The 20,666-nt window shown below is 27.4% G+C and overlaps 2 protein-coding genes across 2 annotated transcripts; both read right to left on the bottom strand.

Moving 5' to 3' along the window:
- Nucleotides 1-3,484: 3,484 nt before the first annotated feature.
- Nucleotides 3,485-6,411, bottom strand: LOC129966303 (cuticle protein 10.9-like). The gene is made up of 3 exons (XM_056080722.1): nt 6,400-6,411; nt 4,982-5,035; nt 3,485-3,808 (listed from the first exon to the last, which is right to left on the bottom strand). The coding sequence occupies exons 1-3, from the start codon at nt 6,409-6,411 to the stop codon at nt 3,485-3,487; spliced, it is 390 nt and encodes a 129-aa protein (XP_055936697.1).
- Nucleotides 6,412-11,956: 5,545 nt separating this feature from the next.
- Nucleotides 11,957-12,430, bottom strand: LOC129966302 (cuticle protein 16.8-like). Its single transcript, XM_056080721.1, has one exon. The coding sequence runs from the start codon at nt 12,428-12,430 to the stop codon at nt 11,957-11,959; it is 474 nt and encodes a 157-aa protein (XP_055936696.1).
- Between the last annotated feature and the right edge of the window lie 8,236 nt (nt 12,431-20,666).

The following is a 20,666-nucleotide window of genomic DNA, read 5'->3' as shown; positions in this document are numbered from 1 at the left end:
AATAAGATGTTTCTTTACTTTTTTGTGATTATATACTGTTATAATTTATAAGTTAAAAATTATTTTTTGTGATATTTACACTCTCTAACAAAACTGGCAAAAAAAAAAGAATCATCTGTGTTTTCTTTCTTTTTCTAAAATTTCTAATACCGGTATTAAAACCGGTATCCCGGTATTAAGATTTTAAAAATACCGAATACCGGTATTGAAATTTTGGTCCGGTATTGCAATCCCTAATCCTCAGTTTATTCGCAATCTATATACTTATAATAAAGCTCAATGTGTGTGTGTGTGTGTGTTGGCGCTCTACAGTCCAGACCATTGACCTACAGCTACCAAATTTGGTACATGTATATCTTGGAGGTCGGGAATGCGCACCTGGGGTCCCTTTTTTTTCAATTTTTAATCAGACTTTTAATTTTTAATTCAAAAAACTTCATTTCGCCATCGCCAAATGAGTAAGGCTTCAATTTTTTCCCACTCTAATGAGGTTAGGCTTAACATTTTTTGACCTATAATTTCAAACGATTTTGTTTATTTTCTTAATTTTTGATGCATTTAAAATTAAACATTGTTAATGAATCGATCTTTCAGATTCATTCTAAAGTATTTTTTTAATTAAAATACAACAGAATAAAGGAAATTAAAAATTTCTAATCTGCATAGCGTTACCCCAACTGGCGTAGAAAAATTCAAGCATTTGCGTTACCATAACTGGAGTTGAAAATTCAAGCAATCGCATTGTGTTGACAACTATTTTCAATGGATGTGGATTTGATTTAAATTATTTTTAGGTTAGTTGTATGCTTTTGTAATTAAATTGTATTTATGTTAGTTATATATTTTTTGCATATGCTTATAGTAAGTACATTGTTTTTTAAGTAGTTTTTTTTTAACCTGTTTTCGACCGATTATTTTAAATGATTCTGTTTATTTTCTTAGTGTTTGACGTATTTAAAATTAAACATTATTAATTAATTGATCTGTTCATGATGAATCTGAGAAAATTTTATTGACAAATTCTTTAGATATTACATAAATTAAGAAAGGTATTTTTTAGTGTCCATAAGGTTTAAATGCTCAGTGACTCTGTTTTCAGTAATAATATTATTTAAAAAAATGCTTTGTTTCAGTAAAAAATATTATTATATTTATTACAGATTTATCATTTCCACTTTAATTTAAAGCATATATTCTACGAGAGCCAACAGAAAATGAGAGAGATACATATTCTGTTATGACAAACGGCCTTTATTATGATTGAATTATATGACTATCAATATTTTAAGTTAAAAAAATTTTGATGAAGAAGCTATTAAAGTAGGAATTACATAAAATATTTAATTATTAAAATTTTAACGAGCGTTAAGATTGGTGAACTGGCTGGTCACCAAAGGATTAATCGTAATTGCATTACTTAATCGTAATTGCATTATTACGATAAAGTATCGTAATTTTGCAATGTATAATTATGGAAATTATTATGAAGTTACGATTCTTCAGTATTTATTCAATACAGAAATTGTGAGCGTTTAAAATATATCATTTTCAATTTGTGTTTTTAAAATAACCAAATTTACATTTACAATATTTGATAAGTAAATAGAAGAAAGAGTTTAGACAAATAAAAACAATAATTGAGAAATCATTATAAAAATGATTTATTAAAATGGTATTCAAACATTGAAAATGTTTCTATTTATATTTAAGAGTATAAAAACTGAAAATAGAGTATTTGATCTTGACTTTTACTTTTAAATATTTCACGCATGATTGAAGTAATCGTTCCGCAGGTATGCCAAATTCCACTTCGAATTGCAACTCGGACATTAAACGAACATAACCACTTTCTAATGTGACATTTGTTTTTAAAATCGATGTAGCTATTTTGAAATGCACCGTTGATTTCTTTGCTTTATGAGATACAATGAGATTAGGAGGATTATTAAGATGTTAAAACGATAAAGCTAAATGTGGTGGAACTATTTATTTCACAAGTTAATGCGATTTTAGAAAGTAAATAAAATACATTAAAAATGACACTTTCGAATAGTCTTGCAATTGTTTATCGCTAATGTGTTTATTAGATGTAAAAGCATTTATTTTAGTATAAAATTGTATGTCAAGGAATATAGATATGTAGTAAGAATAAAATGTTTAAAAAGTTTGGTATCTTTTCATTAAAAGAGTTAATTATTTTCAATTGATGGGATTTTGAGCAAAATAAATATCATTAATGCTTAATAATAAATTTTGTTTAAAAATGTTGTGGAGTTTTTTTTTTAATGCAAACTACATTTAATATAGAATTAACATGTACATAAACAAATAGTTCTACCTTGCCACAGCATCCAGGATAAGCTGAAATACTTAAGTTTAGCGCACTGTTTTTCTTTTTGTGCTCTTTCAATATATAATTGTATTTAACTTAAATTCTTTCTCCGCATTTTGTAATGAAATTTATAATCCCTTCCTAGATATTAAAGTTCTGAAATTTTTTGAAATTGTAAGTTCTTATACCAGAACATTATATAAAAACATTTTAGTATTTTTAGAACTCAGTTTTTAATTAATCATTTTTATTTAAATAATTTTGCTTCTGTACGATTGATGCCACCTGGTAATAAATTTTGAAACAAATGTTTACAAGATTACATGATATTTCGAATAATATATTGAAAAAATATTAGGGACTAGAGTTATAAAATAATTTACACACACAAATGCCAGATTTAGTAATCTAATCTAATTTTTTGCTTGCCATCGTTCTATAAATAGAATATATGATCATATTATGAGCAAGACGCATGCCAGTACCCGTAGTAGATTTTTGTGGTTTATATTCTCGCATTACAAAAGACAACCAATTCTTCATCTGAAACACGAATGTACATTTTTTTGGATCATTTTATGTTTCAGAATTTCTGCATTATTTTAAGATATGCAATCTCAAAATAGACATCAACGAATATATTTTAAAAGAAAAATGGAACTGTTAAATATTCAATCGTATGATAGTAAGACACTAAATCTTTATTTTACAATTAAATGCTTATTATTGGTTAGTCTGAGAGAATTCATTAATTTGTCTTTTCCAATAAAAAAACTTTGAAGATACTTATCAAATCTAAAAAGAGTTAAATTGCTAAATCAGTATGTATTCCATCTAATTTACATCCGATATTTTATGCACACGAGAAAAAAAAAATGCATTGTTTTGCTAGTGAAATCAACTAAAACTATTCACCCAACTTATATAATAAATCTTAACTAAATTTTTATTATCTCTAGAAACAAAAAGAAAAGCATTTTTAAATAAACATTTATTTGTACATTGATACAACCAAACCAGTTAGAAAGTGAACTAACAACAATATTCAACATATTCTAAGCTACCGAAGAATCCATCACTGACACAATTTCCACCACAACGGAGACCCCCATATCCGCCAAGACGTACATAACCATTTTTGTATCCGGCTGCTCAAAAATTTGAATATCTGTTCCCTGCACCTCCAATCCCGGATTCCATTCCGGCATATCTGCCATTGCTGTAGGAAGCATCGGAGATCATATGGACGGCTGCTGGGTTCTGATTGGCTGTTCCAGGTTCGTTGGTCTTGATTTCTGCTCGAAACCCCGCATGATCAGCAACGTAGTTGACTTGTCGGTGCACTCCTCTGTCATCGGTGAATCCGTAGCTTCCCTTCACGTTCTTGCCGTCGCCGACTTCTTCACGATGTTGTTCACCATGCTTGTCCTTCACGCTGTATCCGAACTTGTAAGGTTGGGGAGCATGGTGGACAGGCTACAAGAAATTATAATTTGTTAGGAGATAGTTTTATCTGCAAATTCCGTTTTTATTCAGAAAATGATTTATGTTCCTATGAATCCTTTTAAATATTTAACTTCTCAATTGTCATGATCGTGCGTCCCAAGGGCAATGAACTTATAAGTTGAAATGAAATCCTTTTAGGATTCTATAATTTAATACAAAAATAGCACACAATCTTTCAACACCAAAGTATTCTATTGATTCTTAATTCAATCAAAAAGTCAACTTATTTCTAGAGATGAATGTGTCAAGTAATGAATAGTCAAGTCAAAAACATAAGAATTAAGTAAGACTTTTATTTAAATATATTATTCATTCTAATGTAGTAATGAAATTAAATGTAATTTTGGACGTGTAAATGAAAAAATTATACAATATTTTTGAATGATAAAGGACAAAGCAATTAAAATGGCAAAAGTATGGTACTCTATTGCATATTTTTCCCTAAAAAAATTATTTTATATTAAATTAATTTATAAATTAGGCTGTTATTTCTTAAAATTTGATTAATTATTGATCCTTCGTATAAACAGTCCTGAAAAATAATCCTTCTAATAAACATTGTAATTTATTTTTTGTAAAAAACGTTGATAATAAAATTATTTTCATTCCATTGTAGTATTTTTGATTATAATTACTTACTTAAAGTATTCTGTTTGAAGTAAATGAATTTCAAATAAAATATTTTCAATATTTAAAATGGAAAAAGAAAATTTCTAATGAAAGAAAAAATTGTTGTTACTTATGGCACTTTAAAAGCCCGCTGACAGATCTGTCAGCGATTTAAGCCGAGGGAGCATCTTTTGTTTTTTCAGCAGTGCCATCTAGGGCCAAGAGTACGACTTAACTACTCCATGCGTCACATTCACTTGCACATCCTCTTTGTACAGGGCGACACATTCGCACACCTCACAGACAGAACAACAACCGTGCCCGAACTGGGATTAGAACCCGGGACATTCAGATCACGGGGAAGACGCGCTATCCCTATGCCAGAATGTCGGCGGAAAAAAAAAGTTAAAAAAAAATACACACATTGTCTAATGAAAGAAAAGTAATCCATACTTCTTTTAATAATCGAATGCTGAAAACTTTTACTTTTGAATGTAAGCGGAAAAAAAGCTTTTTGAAATTAGGCAAACTTACAGCATCATGAAGACTTGCAAATGCAGCTACGGCTAAAACAGACAAAAGAAAAACCTGAAACACAAAAGAGAAATTCAATATTCGGGACATTTTATCATTTTATGCAACGAAACTATTTAAGGTATGAAGACAATCATGCATTTCCACACATTATGTAAGACGAATAGAATTATGTGCAACACATATCTTAGAAAATGTATAAAACGAAAACGGCAACATGGATACTGGAAGGCAAGTGTGAAAGTACGATGCGTAGAGCTTAATGTTTATAAGATGAAAGATATATCTCGTTGCAAACTAATGACCGAATTTGCAGGATATTAATATCTGTAATTGTTTATTTTTCCTATATCTATTTATTTCGCTTATATTTGTCTCCAAAGTAGATTTCCTGAAAGAAACGTCATCGCGTTACATTATTATTAAAAATAATAGTCGAATAGCCAAAATCTACAGCAGTCTCGTCCAAATTTCTTGTACATTCCCTGATAAAGGTTTTATTCTCTTGCATGAAAATTGCAGATCTTGTATAAGTCTAGAACTGATACGAGTAGTCAGATTTCCATTGCCTTAAAATCAAAGACCGAGGTAACGTAGAAAAGTAAAAATGAAAAAAGGGCGTGTCTATCTCAACCTAATCTCGAATAATTTGACACAATATGATGCATTTCCGGCTTTGTAATATTACGTAGAAAATTAGAGAGAAATGTATGAGACTTTTTAGAAAGACAATTTTTTGAATTATCCTTTTCAAAAGCAGAGAAACTGAGCTTTTCAGAATGATGTGATTTTTGCACTCAAACGCATATAAAATATGGAAATTTATTAAAATTTCGAGATCGATTTTTTTTCGTATACAAATTCACAATGTATTGAAAAAACAAGTAAGCAGTACGAAATGCATATTATTTAAGTAATTATAATATGAAATATATCCAACAGGATTAAAGCATATGCTTTCTGAAATTTAATTCGCTTTATTGGCATGTTTCAATTCAGCTAGCATGCGATTCGATGTAAAGTAAGTCGCGTCATTTTAATGTTATGACGTGCCTATTAACACCCTTTCTGTAATCAAAGTCACTAAAAATATAGATTAATTGATTGTCTTAGTTTGAATTTTAAAATTACGTTATTAAGGGAACTATAAATATAGAATTATTTTTAAAAGATTTAAATGAAACTAATTAAATCCAGTATTGATAGAGAAAGTACCGATCATCCAAAGAGAATTGTTAATAGCTAAGACGCTGCCATACACAGCACAAATCAGCATTTTTTGGGACTTTTTGCAGCTGTTTCAGAAATACTTACATTAAAGGTATGATTTTTTCAGTCAGTATTAAAAAATTTTTTTATAAATGGTACATTATTTGCAAACCAAATTAATAAGTTTATATAAGAATAAAGAATATTACCTGATAAAGCATTGTAGAGTTGGTTTATCACAGATAATTTGTTATAAATCATACCAGAAGTTTGCATTTCCTTCTATTTATACTCTAAGAACACTCAAAAAAGAAATTGTTGACCTAAGCCTAAATTTGTCATACACTATTAAAGTAAGCGTTTTACACCTTTTGTAGCTCCACTCGTGAGAACGATTTGAAGATTAAAAGAGCCTTATTAGGTGACATTTGCTTCGAAATTTGTTTTTGCAGTATGCATAAGTCTCAATTTGATTATCAGTTGTAAAGGAATTAGTGAATTAGTATGTCAAAAAATGTAAAACAAAATTATTTATTAGTAGTTGAAAGTAAACGGAGGAAAAAAGAGGCTTAAAGGTTTTTATTATGTCATTACAATTAATCAAAGTGGCAAGAAAATCTTTAAAAAGATTAAAACTTTGACTTACAGACTATAGAATAAATCTTTCTTTTCATGTGTTGGGTTCATATTTTAGAATAAATAGATAATTTTCGTGAAAAAAAAAAACACCAGACGACAATTTTTTAAAATCCCAATTTGTTGAGATTTTGAGTTATAGATTTTCATACGAATACACACAAACACACATTGACATACTCCCACGCTCGCACACATTTGCTGAAAATTTCCTTTCCTTTCTAATCAAACGTGACACCGAAAGGTTTGTTTTGACTTTCATCTAAACAATAGTTCTAAAAAATACATTCATTTTGATAAATATGCCATCAAATTCTTATCCCTAATTAATTAAAACATGAAACCCCAAATAACTGCTTTTATTGAAAATGCCATCAAATTCTTTGACTTGATTCCCATTTAAGTAATAATTTTTTAATAGAAGAAACTCATTGAACTATAATTTTTCAATCTTTTTTTTTTCAAAAATAACTCTACAAAGTAAGGCTCACTTGAAAAATAAAATTTTAATTGATTACTCTCATTATAAAACAAGTTGTTAATTATATAGAATCTAAAGTGTTTAGTTAACATTCAAATTGCGTTTTTCTGAATTTTTTAGAGTTTATTTTCTTTCACGTGAATCATTATCTTATTATCAAAAGATACTCATCAGGATTCAAGTGAAAATAATCTTATCTAAGAGAAATTATGAAGACGTTTTATCAGAAAGGCTTCCGTGTAGATACTACGTCATGGATTCTTAATTTTTTTTTCTCTTACGTCCTCATTTGGATCCAATGAAATATTTTGTGTTTTAAAATAGGAATATCAGTCTAGAAATTAAATAATAATAATTGGAAAAAGGCTTTTTAGTATATATGTTTGATATATGCTTTGTAATTGCTTAGTATATATGCTTTAATTCAGGTTTAATCGTGATTTTCTTTAATTGTTTTACTATTTTTTTAGTTTCGTGAAAAACATAGGAAGTTTTCTAATAGGAACATAGGAAGTTCAGTTTTTGAACTGTAGAAATATACACATTCGAGTGGCATTAGACATTTAATTATATCATATTCCACGATGCACCTAAAATTTGTTTAGAAAGTAAAGTATTGAAACTAACTTATATTATATTACTAGCTTCTCAGGTATATTATCTTTCTTGGTTATTAAAAAAAGGATTGTTGGAAAAAAGATGGAAAAGAATGGAAAGTATTCCACTAAAATGGGAATGATTTGAAATTTTATCTTGTTATCTGATAACACTTTAATTTATTGTCAATCGAATCAATGTTTAGTAAACGATGGCGTTTACAAATTATAAAGTGTTACACAAATTATAAAGTGACGGTGAATACGATGAATCGGCTATTAGAACCTTTATTAGTATTAAAATTGGTTGCGATTTCTATAAATAATGACCGAATTTTTAAATAGGTTACGATTAATATTGGTATTACTAACTAATATTATTAAACACTCATTGCTAATAATAACCGCTTAAAAAGTTAGTTTAATTATTAATAATTGACTATTAATATCAATAATAACTGAATAATCACATTGATCATAACATGTATACTTCGAATGAAAATTTAACTTCATTATTAATATCCAGAACAAAAACAGTCTTTATTTCTTCATATATGAAGTAAACAGGAGAAAGTATTTTAATCGTCGAACAAGTCGAACTCGAGATTTTGACGAATCGGCACATTTTAGACTCCCTGAGTTCGATAAGTTAGACATCTGCCGGTCTATGAAAAAAATAGCCCAAAAACGAATGAAATTTGGTATATGATCAAATTTGTTGGTGGCTATTAAATTTTCGACAAAATCCGTTCAGAAAAAATCTTCCTGTATGGGTAAAAATGAACATGTTTAACTACAAAAAGTAAAGAGCTAGATGGATAAAATTTGGTAAAAAGGTTTAACAGCTAAAATGTAGATTCAAACCTAATTTTGAATAAAATTTGTCAAAGGATTGATCGTTTGTTGACCGTGAAAAACGCAATGACTTTAATTAATGAAATTAAATAGTGATCTTGTGACTATTATTATAGTTCGGTTTTGAATTTTGTCTTCAATTGAATTGAACAAAAAAAAATCCGATATATATATATATATATATATATATATTGCAGTGATCGGGGACTGATAAACAATCTCGGGGACTGATAAACAATCCATCATCATCTTTAGAACTTTTTGTAAGATCGTAAACAATCAGTTTTGCGCCAAAAGTATTCTGCCTATCTTCGTATAATTCATGCTGCAATTTCATATGATATACTAATCCACTTCCACTTTGTGCATTTCGCAGAGGTTCTATTCCTTGTTTTTGTTTGTTAAATGTGATGCAATTTTCGTACCGGAAATCGGTAGTGGAAATAAGGAACAATATTTTACCTTTAAAATAGCAATTTTTCATGAATTTTGAAACCCTAATTCATACATCATGGCTTTGTTTCTCAATCATTCCATAATATTCCATTAAAATGTTTAATTTCTCTTGAGTCATATTACAACCTTTTGTTGTACCATTTTGACAATTATACAGATGTCTTGGTCCTGAGAATTTGAGAAAGGAGCCTTCTTTTGATAGAAATGCTTCTTTGTGATGTAAAGTTACGTTCTTCCCACATCGTTATAAAGTACGTATTGTTACTGCTGGAAATTTCAGTCTGTTCATTTTGTGTTGTTGTTGTTGTTTCTTATGGCGCCACGGACAAGCCCGCTGTTCAAAGATAGCCGATTTAAGCCTAAGGGGGAGAGCCTGTTGTTTTTATCGTAAAGCGAACTTGGGTCAAGAGTACGACTTGACTACTCACGCATCACTCATTCGCTTGCACAACCCCTTTGTACAGCAGTGCACATTCACACATCTCACAGATAGAACAGGAAGAACAACGATGCCCAAACCGGGAATCGAACCCGGGACGACTAGATCAAGGGGAAGATGCGCTACCCCTATGCCAGGACGCCAGCCTGTTCATTTTATCTTTTTTAAGATTAACTATAATGGGATGTTGTCAATATAAGTGGTAAAACTTCGATATTTTGTATGAAGTTCCAATCAGGCCTAATATCAGAATTAAAAACCATGGTGCTTTGAATAAAGATTGGCCTATTCTATTGCAATCATGCACTAATAAAAATTTCTGCTTTTTTAAAACTAGTGAGGAATTTTTTTAAATAACGATACAAATTTCTTCAAAAAAGGAGATTCATTTCATCTTTCATAGAATTATGTTATTGTATTTTTGAAGTAATATCGTCCCAGGAAATTCGCAGCTGTTTTAAACTATATTATTTTAAAAACCTTAATTCTACTCTAATAATGCATTCAATAATTTCTAAAATTTGCACTGTTCAATCAAAACTTTTAGCTTGAAAGTTTCTACAACGAAAAATGTGGTTGTGAAATATTCTTGTCAGTTGGTGCCCGTTTGAATTGTTATTAGATAAGCATCAATAAGTTCTATGCTAATGTTGTCCAGAAAAATGTTGTTTAAGGTTTGATATAGAAGTATAGAATATAATCTCTATAATTTTTTACTCATTGTCATGCCAAAATTATTCACATATTTGAATGAAGTAAAGTTTGAAAGGAAAATTGGCTGCTGATACCACCTGTCTAGAATTTGTAATATTGTTCTTATATCAGAGTTAATTTCATTGTGATGGAATGATTTCACTTGATCCTGATCATAACAAAACATTTCATTGTGATGGAATAATTTCCTCTTGATTCTGGTCATAGAAGGGAATTACGTTGTGATGAAGTTATTTCACTAGATTCTAATCATATCAAGGAATTTTCATAATGATGGAATAGTGTCATTTGATTCAGGCCAAATCGAGGGAATTTCATTGCGATCAAATAATTTTCACTTCATTCAGGCCAAATCCAGGGAATTTCATTGTGATGGAGTAATTTAATTCGATTCTGATTTCATTGTGATGCATTTAATTATGTTGTGACGTGCTAAACATTATGTTGTGACTACTAAAACTATAGTAGTATCCGCCAAGAAAGAAGAACTAGCGCATCTTTCTTCTGACAGAAATGCGTTGATGAAACAGAGATTACCTCGAGGTCTTCCATATAAGATGGTGTTGGGGGGGGGGCTAAGTTTATAAGACTATCGTTTAAGAACACCTTCTTGAACTCTTTGTTTTTCTTCGAAGCAGAATGTATAAAACACTGTGAATCAAAAGTAGACCGCCTTGTGCATAATAAACATTTAATCTGTCTGCGAATGTATAGGCTTTCTGTCCGCTGGATTAAATGCATCGCTAGAAATTCTATATCTAGAAAGAATGCCTTTATTCAATAACTATTTATTTACTATCTCAAAATAAAAAATAAAATATGGATAAATTTTGACATATTATTGCAATTTTAAAAAAGGACACAGGTAATTAAAAACTTAATTGTGTGTGACAGCTTCGAAGGAGCCTATGCACTATGATAGATTTTATTTACATTAATGTTTGAATTATTTTTGAGTTTACTGATGTTGCGTTATAAGCAGTGATATAAATAATTGCTATTAGAACTCATTTTACTAAATGATCTGAGTAAATTATATCTTCTAGTTTTTAAAATTATTGTGCCTTGAAAAGAAAAAGAAATATATATTTCGTGAGAGAAAAAAAAGTTTCCTTTTAAAATTATTTATTTTTCATTTAAAAAATTGTAGTGATACTTGATTAGTTATCCTTTCTTCTGAGAAGTGATTATAAGAAACTACAAAGTCTTGAACGTGCTTCAGCTCCAAGAATATTGTACCTTTCTTTCTAATGAATTTCTGCAATATTAGATTCTAAGTTCTTAACAGTTTGTTCTTCTTTCAGAACAAACAAAACAAAAATCATGGAAAATGAAAACCGTTGTGGCAATTTTTCGACTTTACTTTAGGATTTTACTATCCTACTGAGGGTCTCAACTAGCAATTCAAGAAGTCATGTTTTGATTGGAACTTACTCTTATCTTCATACATTTTAAATATTATCTGAGAAAATTCAACTTAATGAAACTTCTCCACCTTTATCATATGACCACTCATGAATGAAAGAAAAAAATCCTTGCAAAATAAATTTTTATTTTAAATAACAGCTATCTCACACAACCAATTTGATTTAATAACCATATCGAGCATATCCTAAACCACCAAGGAGCCCATTGCCTCCATAACCAAGACCTCCATATCCTCCAAGACCAGTATATCCATATCCTACGCCGGCTGCTCCGAGACCACCATATCCGTATCCCAATCCCGAACCTCCAACTCCAGCGTATCCAAGTCCAGCATATCCTCCGTGTCCATAGGGAGCATCAGAGATAAGGTGAACGGCTGCTGGATTTTGATTGGCGGTTCCAGGTTCGTTGGTCTTGACCTGAGCCCTAAATCCAGCATGGTCAGCTACATAGTTGACTTGTCGGTGGATACCTCTAGCATCGGTGAATCCATAGCTTCCCTTCACATTCTTGCCATCACCAACTTCTTCACGATGTTGCTCGCCGTGCTTGTCCTTCACGCTGTATCCGAACTTGAAAGGCTGGGGATGGTGAATGGGCTGGAGAGGAAAAATAAATATTGGGTGAGATGCCATGCTGTCAAACTCTTATTTTTTTAGTGACGATAAAGTAGTCAAATTAAAACTTTATATAAAATAGCATTTATGGTTCATAAATCAATGTATTTCTTGAAAACATTAAAATGTTGACCATCGCTATATGAGCTTGTTCAGAGATGCCTTTTCTTCTTCATTTCTATAGAAAATGTAAAGCACTCCGTAGTTTATTTCTTATGATATACATTTATAAATACATTTCTTATAACATACATTTTTCTTATAACATACATAAATACATGTTTCTTATAACATACATAAATACATGTTTCTTATAACATACATTTTTCTTATAACATACATAAATACATGTTTCTTATAACATACATAAATACATGTTTTTTATAACATACATAAATACATGTTTCTTATAACATACATAAATACATGTTTCTTATAACATACATTTTTCTTATAACATACATAAATACATGTTTCTTATAACATACATTTTTCTTATAACATACATAAATACATGTTTCTTATAACATACATTTTTCTTATAACATACATAAATACATGTTTCTTATAACATACATAAATACATGTTTCTTATAACATACATAAATACATGTTTCTTATAACATACATTTTTCTTATAACATACATAAATACATGTTTCTTATAACATACATTTTTCTTATAACATACATAAATACATGTTTCTTATAACATACATAAATACATGTTTCTTATAACATACATTTTTCTTATAACATACATAAATACATGTTTCTTATAACATACATTTTTCTTATAACATACATAAATACATGTTTCTTATAACATACATTTTTCTTATAACATACATAAATACATGTTTCTTATAACATACATTTTTCTTATAACATACATAAATACATGTTTCTTATAACATACATAAATACATGTTTCTTATAACATACATTTTTCTTATAACATACATAAATACATGTTTCTTATAACATACATTTTTCTTATAACATACATAAATACATGTTTCTTATAACATACATTTTTCTTATAACATACATAAATACATGTTTCTTATAACATACATTTTTCTTATAACATACATAAATACATGTTTCTTATAACATACATTTTTCTTATAACATACATAAATACATGTTTCTTATAACATACATTTATGTTATATGTAGTATTTACTTATATACTATGCATAGTTAGAAGTTACTTCATTATAAATTAAGAAGCTGTAACGCGAATATGATTCCCACAAAAGATGAAAAATCCGATTATTGTAAATATTATTAGCCATTTATGCCTTCCCGCATAAAAAAAAGCACATTTTTGTAATATTTTCCCGAATATTCAATGAAAAAAAAAAGAGTAAGGTTAAAGTAATGTAATAAATTTCACAAGAGAATTTTTTTTCGGTCTTTCGGTTACTTCCATTTTTTTTAATGCATGATACATTCCTTATTCTATGAAATCCAAATGCATTGGATGTATTAATTGCTTTAAAAGACCAACGATAGCATGCATTTGATTTTCGACTTAAGAAATCACCGAATTAATTTTTATAATTAATAAAATTATATGCTGTTTGTACATTGTAGGGAACAGAAAATATTCTTTGCATATTATTTAATTTATTTACATACTGAAAATAATTTCTTTATTCTCATTCAGTCAATGTAATCATGACACAAAGGTTTACATCATAATCTAAACCCGATCTTAAAAAGCGATTTTTTAAAAATATTATTCTGTAAATGAAGACTAATCTGATAATGTTTAATATATCTGAAAGCAAAATGGCATATGCAGTTAATTCTAAGTGTAAAAAATTTTTATTCTAATGGCGTTGTCCAAAACATTAAAATAGAATATTGCTTAAGGCTTCATTTGATTATGTGTATTTTATTTTTCAAATTTACCACTAATTATATAATAGCATTAATGTTTATAGGAAAAAGAAATTCATATGAGAATGAGAGTTCATATGAGAAAAAAATTCATTCGTTAATTAAAATAACAAGTATTTTCTTTGACTTATATTAAAAATATATTAAAATTTTTTTTTGATAAAATTAGAAAAAAAATGAAGCGGAAGTAAAATTTGTTTATTTTATAATTTTAAAGCGGACGTGAAACTATCCACCAAAGTTATTGAAGAAAAAATTAATTTCGATTAATTAAAATTAATAGGAATTTTGAAGAATTTTTTCTTAAAAAGATTACTACAACTCAAAGGTAACATTCTTCCTAATTTGGTAAATCTAAGTACAAAATTTGTTTGTTAAGATTTTTGAACGATTAATTGATTTGATTTGCGAGACAGACACAATTAACCAATCTCTAAATTCAAATCATTCAACCAAAATTAGAATTCTGCCCAATTTAGTAACTCTAGGTATAACGATTTACTTTTAAAGAGTTTTAAACAATAGATTTGAATTGAGAGATTGATCATACATGTCTGATTACAAATATTGATATTCACATATTTTTATGCCAGCTGGTAAACATTTATACTAAGAATGAGTAATCAATATACTTACAACATGATAGAGACTAGCGAAGGCAGTGACTGTCAGGGCAGCTAAAATTAGAGTCTGAAAGAAAGAAAATAAAATCTGAATTCTGACAACTAGTTATTACTGAAACGTCATATAACTTTTATTATCCGCATGTTATTTCGAAATCTACTACATTCAAAATCTTTCTACATTAATGCTATTTTAGAAAGGCCATTGAACGATGATATCTAGACTGGAATTCTTTAGGAATTTATTAACTATTAATCACAAAATTGTGTCCTGATTCATATAAGAAGTTTCATATTAGTTAGCTGAATTATACTAGAAAAAAAAATTGCCTTTTATTATTTAGCTCAAGAAAGAAAAAAAAGGGAATAAAAAATAAAACGATTTCCATTCTACATTTAAAAAAAAGCAAATATAATAGAAATTCAAAATGGATAACTTGTCATAAGTATATTTTACCATCAAAATAATTAAGAATATATAAGGATAAAGATAAAAGGGCTTTATTCGAAAATCGATTTATCTAGAAAAATCTCTCCTTTCAGCAAAATAATAAAATATAGTAAGGCAATAGCTTTGATTCAAATAATGAATGCGAATGCTTATTAATATAAATTAAATATGTTTTTAAAAGGTAACTCTTATTTGTGTAACAAAATGTAGAAAATAATATTTTATATAAAATTCTAGAAGTAAAAGCAGAGATTGTTAGAGTATAAAGTATTAATGCATATATTTTAAGTAAAATAAAATTTCGGTCACATTAATAAAAGTATTTAATGAAAACATAGATTTTTTTTCTTTTAATGCTTCCCATAAATTAATTTCCTTTTAGCTTTTCTTTCTGCTTTTCACACTTTCACGAGTTTGATATTAATCTTCAGATTTTAGATGAAATAATTTTTAGAGGAAAAAAGTCATTAAGATCATTAATAAAAACTCACAGGTTTAAAAATTCTATTTTTTTTAATTTCCTAATGCTTAGTTTTTAATATATTTCAAAATTCATTATTGTAATTCGTATGAAATCTTTTATCAATAATTCTTAAATTACCATTCAACCGAAAAAAACCCCAAACAATTAACTGATAATTAATTTCTGAAAATATTAAATATTGCGATTATCGAAAACACACAACTGTTCAGTGTTTAGGAACTCTAACATATTAGGAAGTTAATTACAATTAATTACAAAATTAATGCTTCTACCACCTTTGCAAACAAGGATCAACTTAAACTAAATAATAGTTATAAAAAGCTAATTTGCCAAAAATGTTTAATACAGGGCTCTTTCTTGTTAACTTATCTTAAACTAATAATCAAGAATATTTACAGAAATTTTTTTTAAATATCTTAATTTGCCGGACAAACAATCAGTAACAAAAGAGTTTTTTTTAACACGCGCGCGCACACACACACATACACATATATATATATTAAAAAATATGCCATTTTTGTATAAAAAGTTTTTCGTTCGATTATAAAAGAAGAGGACCAATAGAATAATATTATTAAAACGAACAAAATCGTTTCAATTTAAATTCTATTAACACTATTATTTTGCAACTATTTGCACTATTAATGCAACTAAATTTTTAAAAATACATCACATTTGAAATTTAAAGAAAAATATGATTTCAAAAATAAGCATAATTAAAGTCTTCCATGCTTTGTGTATGATAAAAATTATCAATTTCCGAGACACATTTATTTGTTAAATTGCTTTAGTTCTTAATAATTTTATAAAGTCATTAAAACGATATTATGATTTATATTACCTGAGAAATCATTCTGAATTTGCTTTACTGCGCTAAATGGGAACAAATGATATCCAAAATGTGTGTTTTTGTCTATTTATACTCAAAAGAATATATAAAAATAATATTTGAGCTTGATTTCTATGCTCTTATTTGACACGCTTGACTGAAATATGCTGCAAACGCTATTTCAAGTTGCAATTCAGTTTACGATTTTATGTTATAAATAAGAAAAGATAATTGCTTTAAAATGTGACATTCGGTTAGGAATTCAATGCCAATGTTTTTGAGGAATAAAATTAGTTATTTAATTTATTAAGGTCAGGGGAGTGAATAAAATATTTAAAATATTAATATATTTGAAATTTCTTAAAAATACTTTTTTTGCTACTTCATTTGATCTCATATTTATTAATTTGTACTTTTTGTTCTTCAATTTGTAATTCATTATTAAAAATATCGCAAAATTTCGATATAAATTTTTTGCCAATTCAACGGTTGATGTGCCACACAAATCTGTAAGGAATCAAAATTTAACCAAAATTTAAGCTTCAATACTTTAACATATCAAGAAATGACTGAAAAAACTATTACCGAATTCTATATTATAAATATGAAATATGTTAATTTAAATAAAAGTATTTCATAATATCTGTAGTATATTTTTACATAAGCACTTTTATCTTCCCAAATGGTATAAGTTTTATTATTTGCTAATGCAGCTGTTTTAATGAATAAACAATATATGAATCAAAAATAAATGAGAAATTGAATATTTCAATGAATTATAGCTTCATGAATGAACAAAAATAACCTTAAAATTATATTAATCATATAATTATTTTACTAACTATTATATAAACAACACAACGAAAGCCTGCCAGCAAATACTTTGAAAAAGGATATCAATTTTTTTCTCGAAAAATTTATATATTTGCAAATCTTTGGTGAATCTCTGTTGTGATAGAATGCTATATAGAAAATAATTGTTTTCAAAGTTTTAAAAGAATTTGTAGAAAGTATGAACACGTAAGTTCTTATAATAATAATTATATTATAGTATATTTTAAATATGAACGCTCATAAAAGTTTGCATTCAAGATAATTATATCTATATTAAACATTTAACTATGGAATTTCTAGATAAGGTGTTATATTTCTGTCAGAAACTAATGTTGTTTAAGTTTCGAAAGCCTGTAGAATTAAATGATTTTTAATTCTTTTAGTGATGCTGATAATGTCGTGTCCGCGTTACCACGTAAAGGGATAAAGTAGCTTCTGAGGGTAAAGAACCCCTAAGCCCCCTAGGGCAGAAGTAAATTCTTTTAGCAAAAAGAATATTTTATATATTTTAGTATATTGATAAAAATACTGCGATTTTTTAAACTTGTTTTTCCCAAATTTATTCGTCTTTTATGATTTTTTTAAAAATTTTTTAGTATTATAATTTCTACTAAATTTTGTAATCAATTTTTCGGTAAAAATTCCATGAATCATTTCTTAGAGAAATATTGTAATTCCCACATATAAAAATATTAACTGTTCAGTGTTTAGGAACTCTAACATATTAGGAAGTTAATTACAATTAATTACAAAATTAATGCTTCTACCACCTTTGCAAACAAGGATCAACTTAAACTAAATAATAGTTATAAAAAGCTAATTTGCCAAAAATGTTTAATACAGGGCTCTTTCTTGTTAACTTATCTTAAACTAATAATCAAGAATATTTACAGAAATTTTTTTTAAATATCTTAATTTGCCGGACAAACAATCAGTAACAAAAGAGTTTTTTTTAACACGCGCGCGCACACACACACATACACATATATATATATTAAAAAATATGCCATTTTTGTATAAAAAGTTTTTCGTTCGATTATAAAAGAAGAGGACCAATAGAATAATACTATTAAAACGAACAAAATCGTTTCAATTTAAATTCTATTAACACTATTATTTTGCAACTATTTGCACTATTAATGCAACTAAATTTTTAAAAATACATCACATTTGAAATTTAAAGAAAAATATGATTTCAAAAATAAGCATAATTAAAGTCTTCCATGCTTTGTGTATGATAAAAATTATCAATTTCCGAGACACATTTATTTGTTAAATTGCTTTAGTTCTTAATAATTTTATAAAGTCATTAAAACGATATTATGATTTATATTACCTGAGAAATCATTCTGAATTTGCTTTACTGCGCTAAATGGGAACAAATGATATCCAAAATGTGTGTTTTTGTCTATTTATACTCAAAAGAATATATAAAAATAATATTTGAGCTTGATTTCTATGCTCTTATTTGACACGCTTGACTGAAATATGCTGCAAACGCTATTTCAAGTTGCAATTCAGTTTACGATTTTATGTTATAAATAAGAAAAGATAATTGCTTTAAAATGTGACATTCGGTTAGGAATTCAATGCCAATGTTTTTGAGGAATAAAATTAGTTATTTAATTTATTAAGGTCAGGGGAGTGAATAAAATATTTAAAATATTAATATATTTGAAATTTCTTAAAAATACTTTTTTTGCTACTTCATTTGATCTCATATTTATTAATTTGTACTTTTTGTTCTTCAATTTGTAATTCATTATTAAAAATATCGCAAAATTTCGATATAAATTTTTTGCCAATTCAACGGTTGATGTGCCACACAAATCTGTAAGGAATCAAAATTTAACCAAAATTTAAGCTTCAATACTTTAACATATCAAGAAATGACTGAAAAAACTATTACCGAATTCTATATTATAAATATGAAATATGTTAATTTAAATAAAAGTATTTCATAATATCTGTAGTATATTTTTACATAAGCACTTTTATCTTCCCAAATGGTATAAGTTTTATTATTTGCTAATGCAGCTGTTTTAATGAATAAACAATATATGAATCAAAAATAAATGAGAAATTGAATATTTCAATGAATTATAGCTTCATGAATGAACAAAAATAACCTTAAAATTATATTAATCATATAATTATTTTACTAACTATTATATAAACAACACAACGAAAGCCTGCCAGCAAATACTTTGAAAAAGGATATCAATTTTTTTCTCGAAAAATTTATATATTTGCAAATCTTTGGTGAATCTCTGTTGTGATAGAATGCTATATAGAAAATAATTGTTTTCAAAGTTTTAAAAGAATTTGTAGAAAGTATGAACACGTAAGTTCTTATAATAATAATTATATTATAGTATATTTTAAATATGAACGCTCATAAAAGTTTGCATTCAAGATAATTATATCTATATTAAACATTTAACTATGGAATTTCTAGATAAGGTGTTATATTTCTGTCAGAAACTAATGTTGTTTAAGTTTCGAAAGCCTGTAGAATTAAATGATTTTTAATTCTTTTAGTGATGCTGATAATGTCGTGTCCGCGTTACCACGTAAAGGGATAAAGTAGCTTCTGAGGGTAAAGAACCCCTAAGCACCCGAGGGCAGAAGTAAATTCTTTTAGCAAAAAGAATATTTTACATATTTTAGTATATTGATAAAAATACTGCGATTTTTTAAACTTGTTTTTCCTAAATTTATTCGTCTTTTATGTTTTTTTAAAAAAATATTTTAGTATTATAATTTCTACTAAATTTTGTAATCAATTTTTCGGTAAAAATTCCATGAATCATTTCTTAGAGAAATATTGTAATTCCCACATATAAAAATATTAAATATTTTAGTTTATATAGGTAATTATTTTATGCTAATAATAATATTGCAATACCTTATTTTTTCAATACATTCACAAATCCTAAGAATAGATATTATAATTCACTTGTAGATAACTCAAAAACTCAAAGAACTTAGTAGATGAAATTTGGTACACGGAATTTAGCAGCTAAAATATAGATTCTTATCAAATTTTGATCCATTTCAAAGGATAAACCGTCTGTCTATCTGTACTTTCGTATGCTTGTAAACGCAATAACTCAAAAAACG

The sequence above is a fragment of the Argiope bruennichi genome, chromosome 4 (assembly GCF_947563725.1).
Source record: "Argiope bruennichi chromosome 4, qqArgBrue1.1, whole genome shotgun sequence".
Classification (NCBI taxonomy): Eukaryota; Metazoa; Arthropoda; class Arachnida; order Araneae; family Araneidae; genus Argiope; species Argiope bruennichi.
The sequence above is the reverse complement of the archived record's forward strand: the minus strand, read 5'-3'. Positions and strand labels throughout refer to the sequence as shown.

Bases quoted from the DNA above. Each gene is read 5' to 3' on its own strand.
- LOC129966302 (XM_056080721.1), bottom strand. From the start codon at position 12,430: ATGGCATCTCACCCAATATTTATTTTTCCTCTCCAGCCCATTCACCAT.
- LOC129966303 (XM_056080722.1), bottom strand. The intron at 3,809-4,981 runs GTAAGTTTGCCT...AATTTCTTGTAG, and splicing joins TTGCAAGTCTTCATGATGCT to CCTGTCCACCATGCTCCCCA.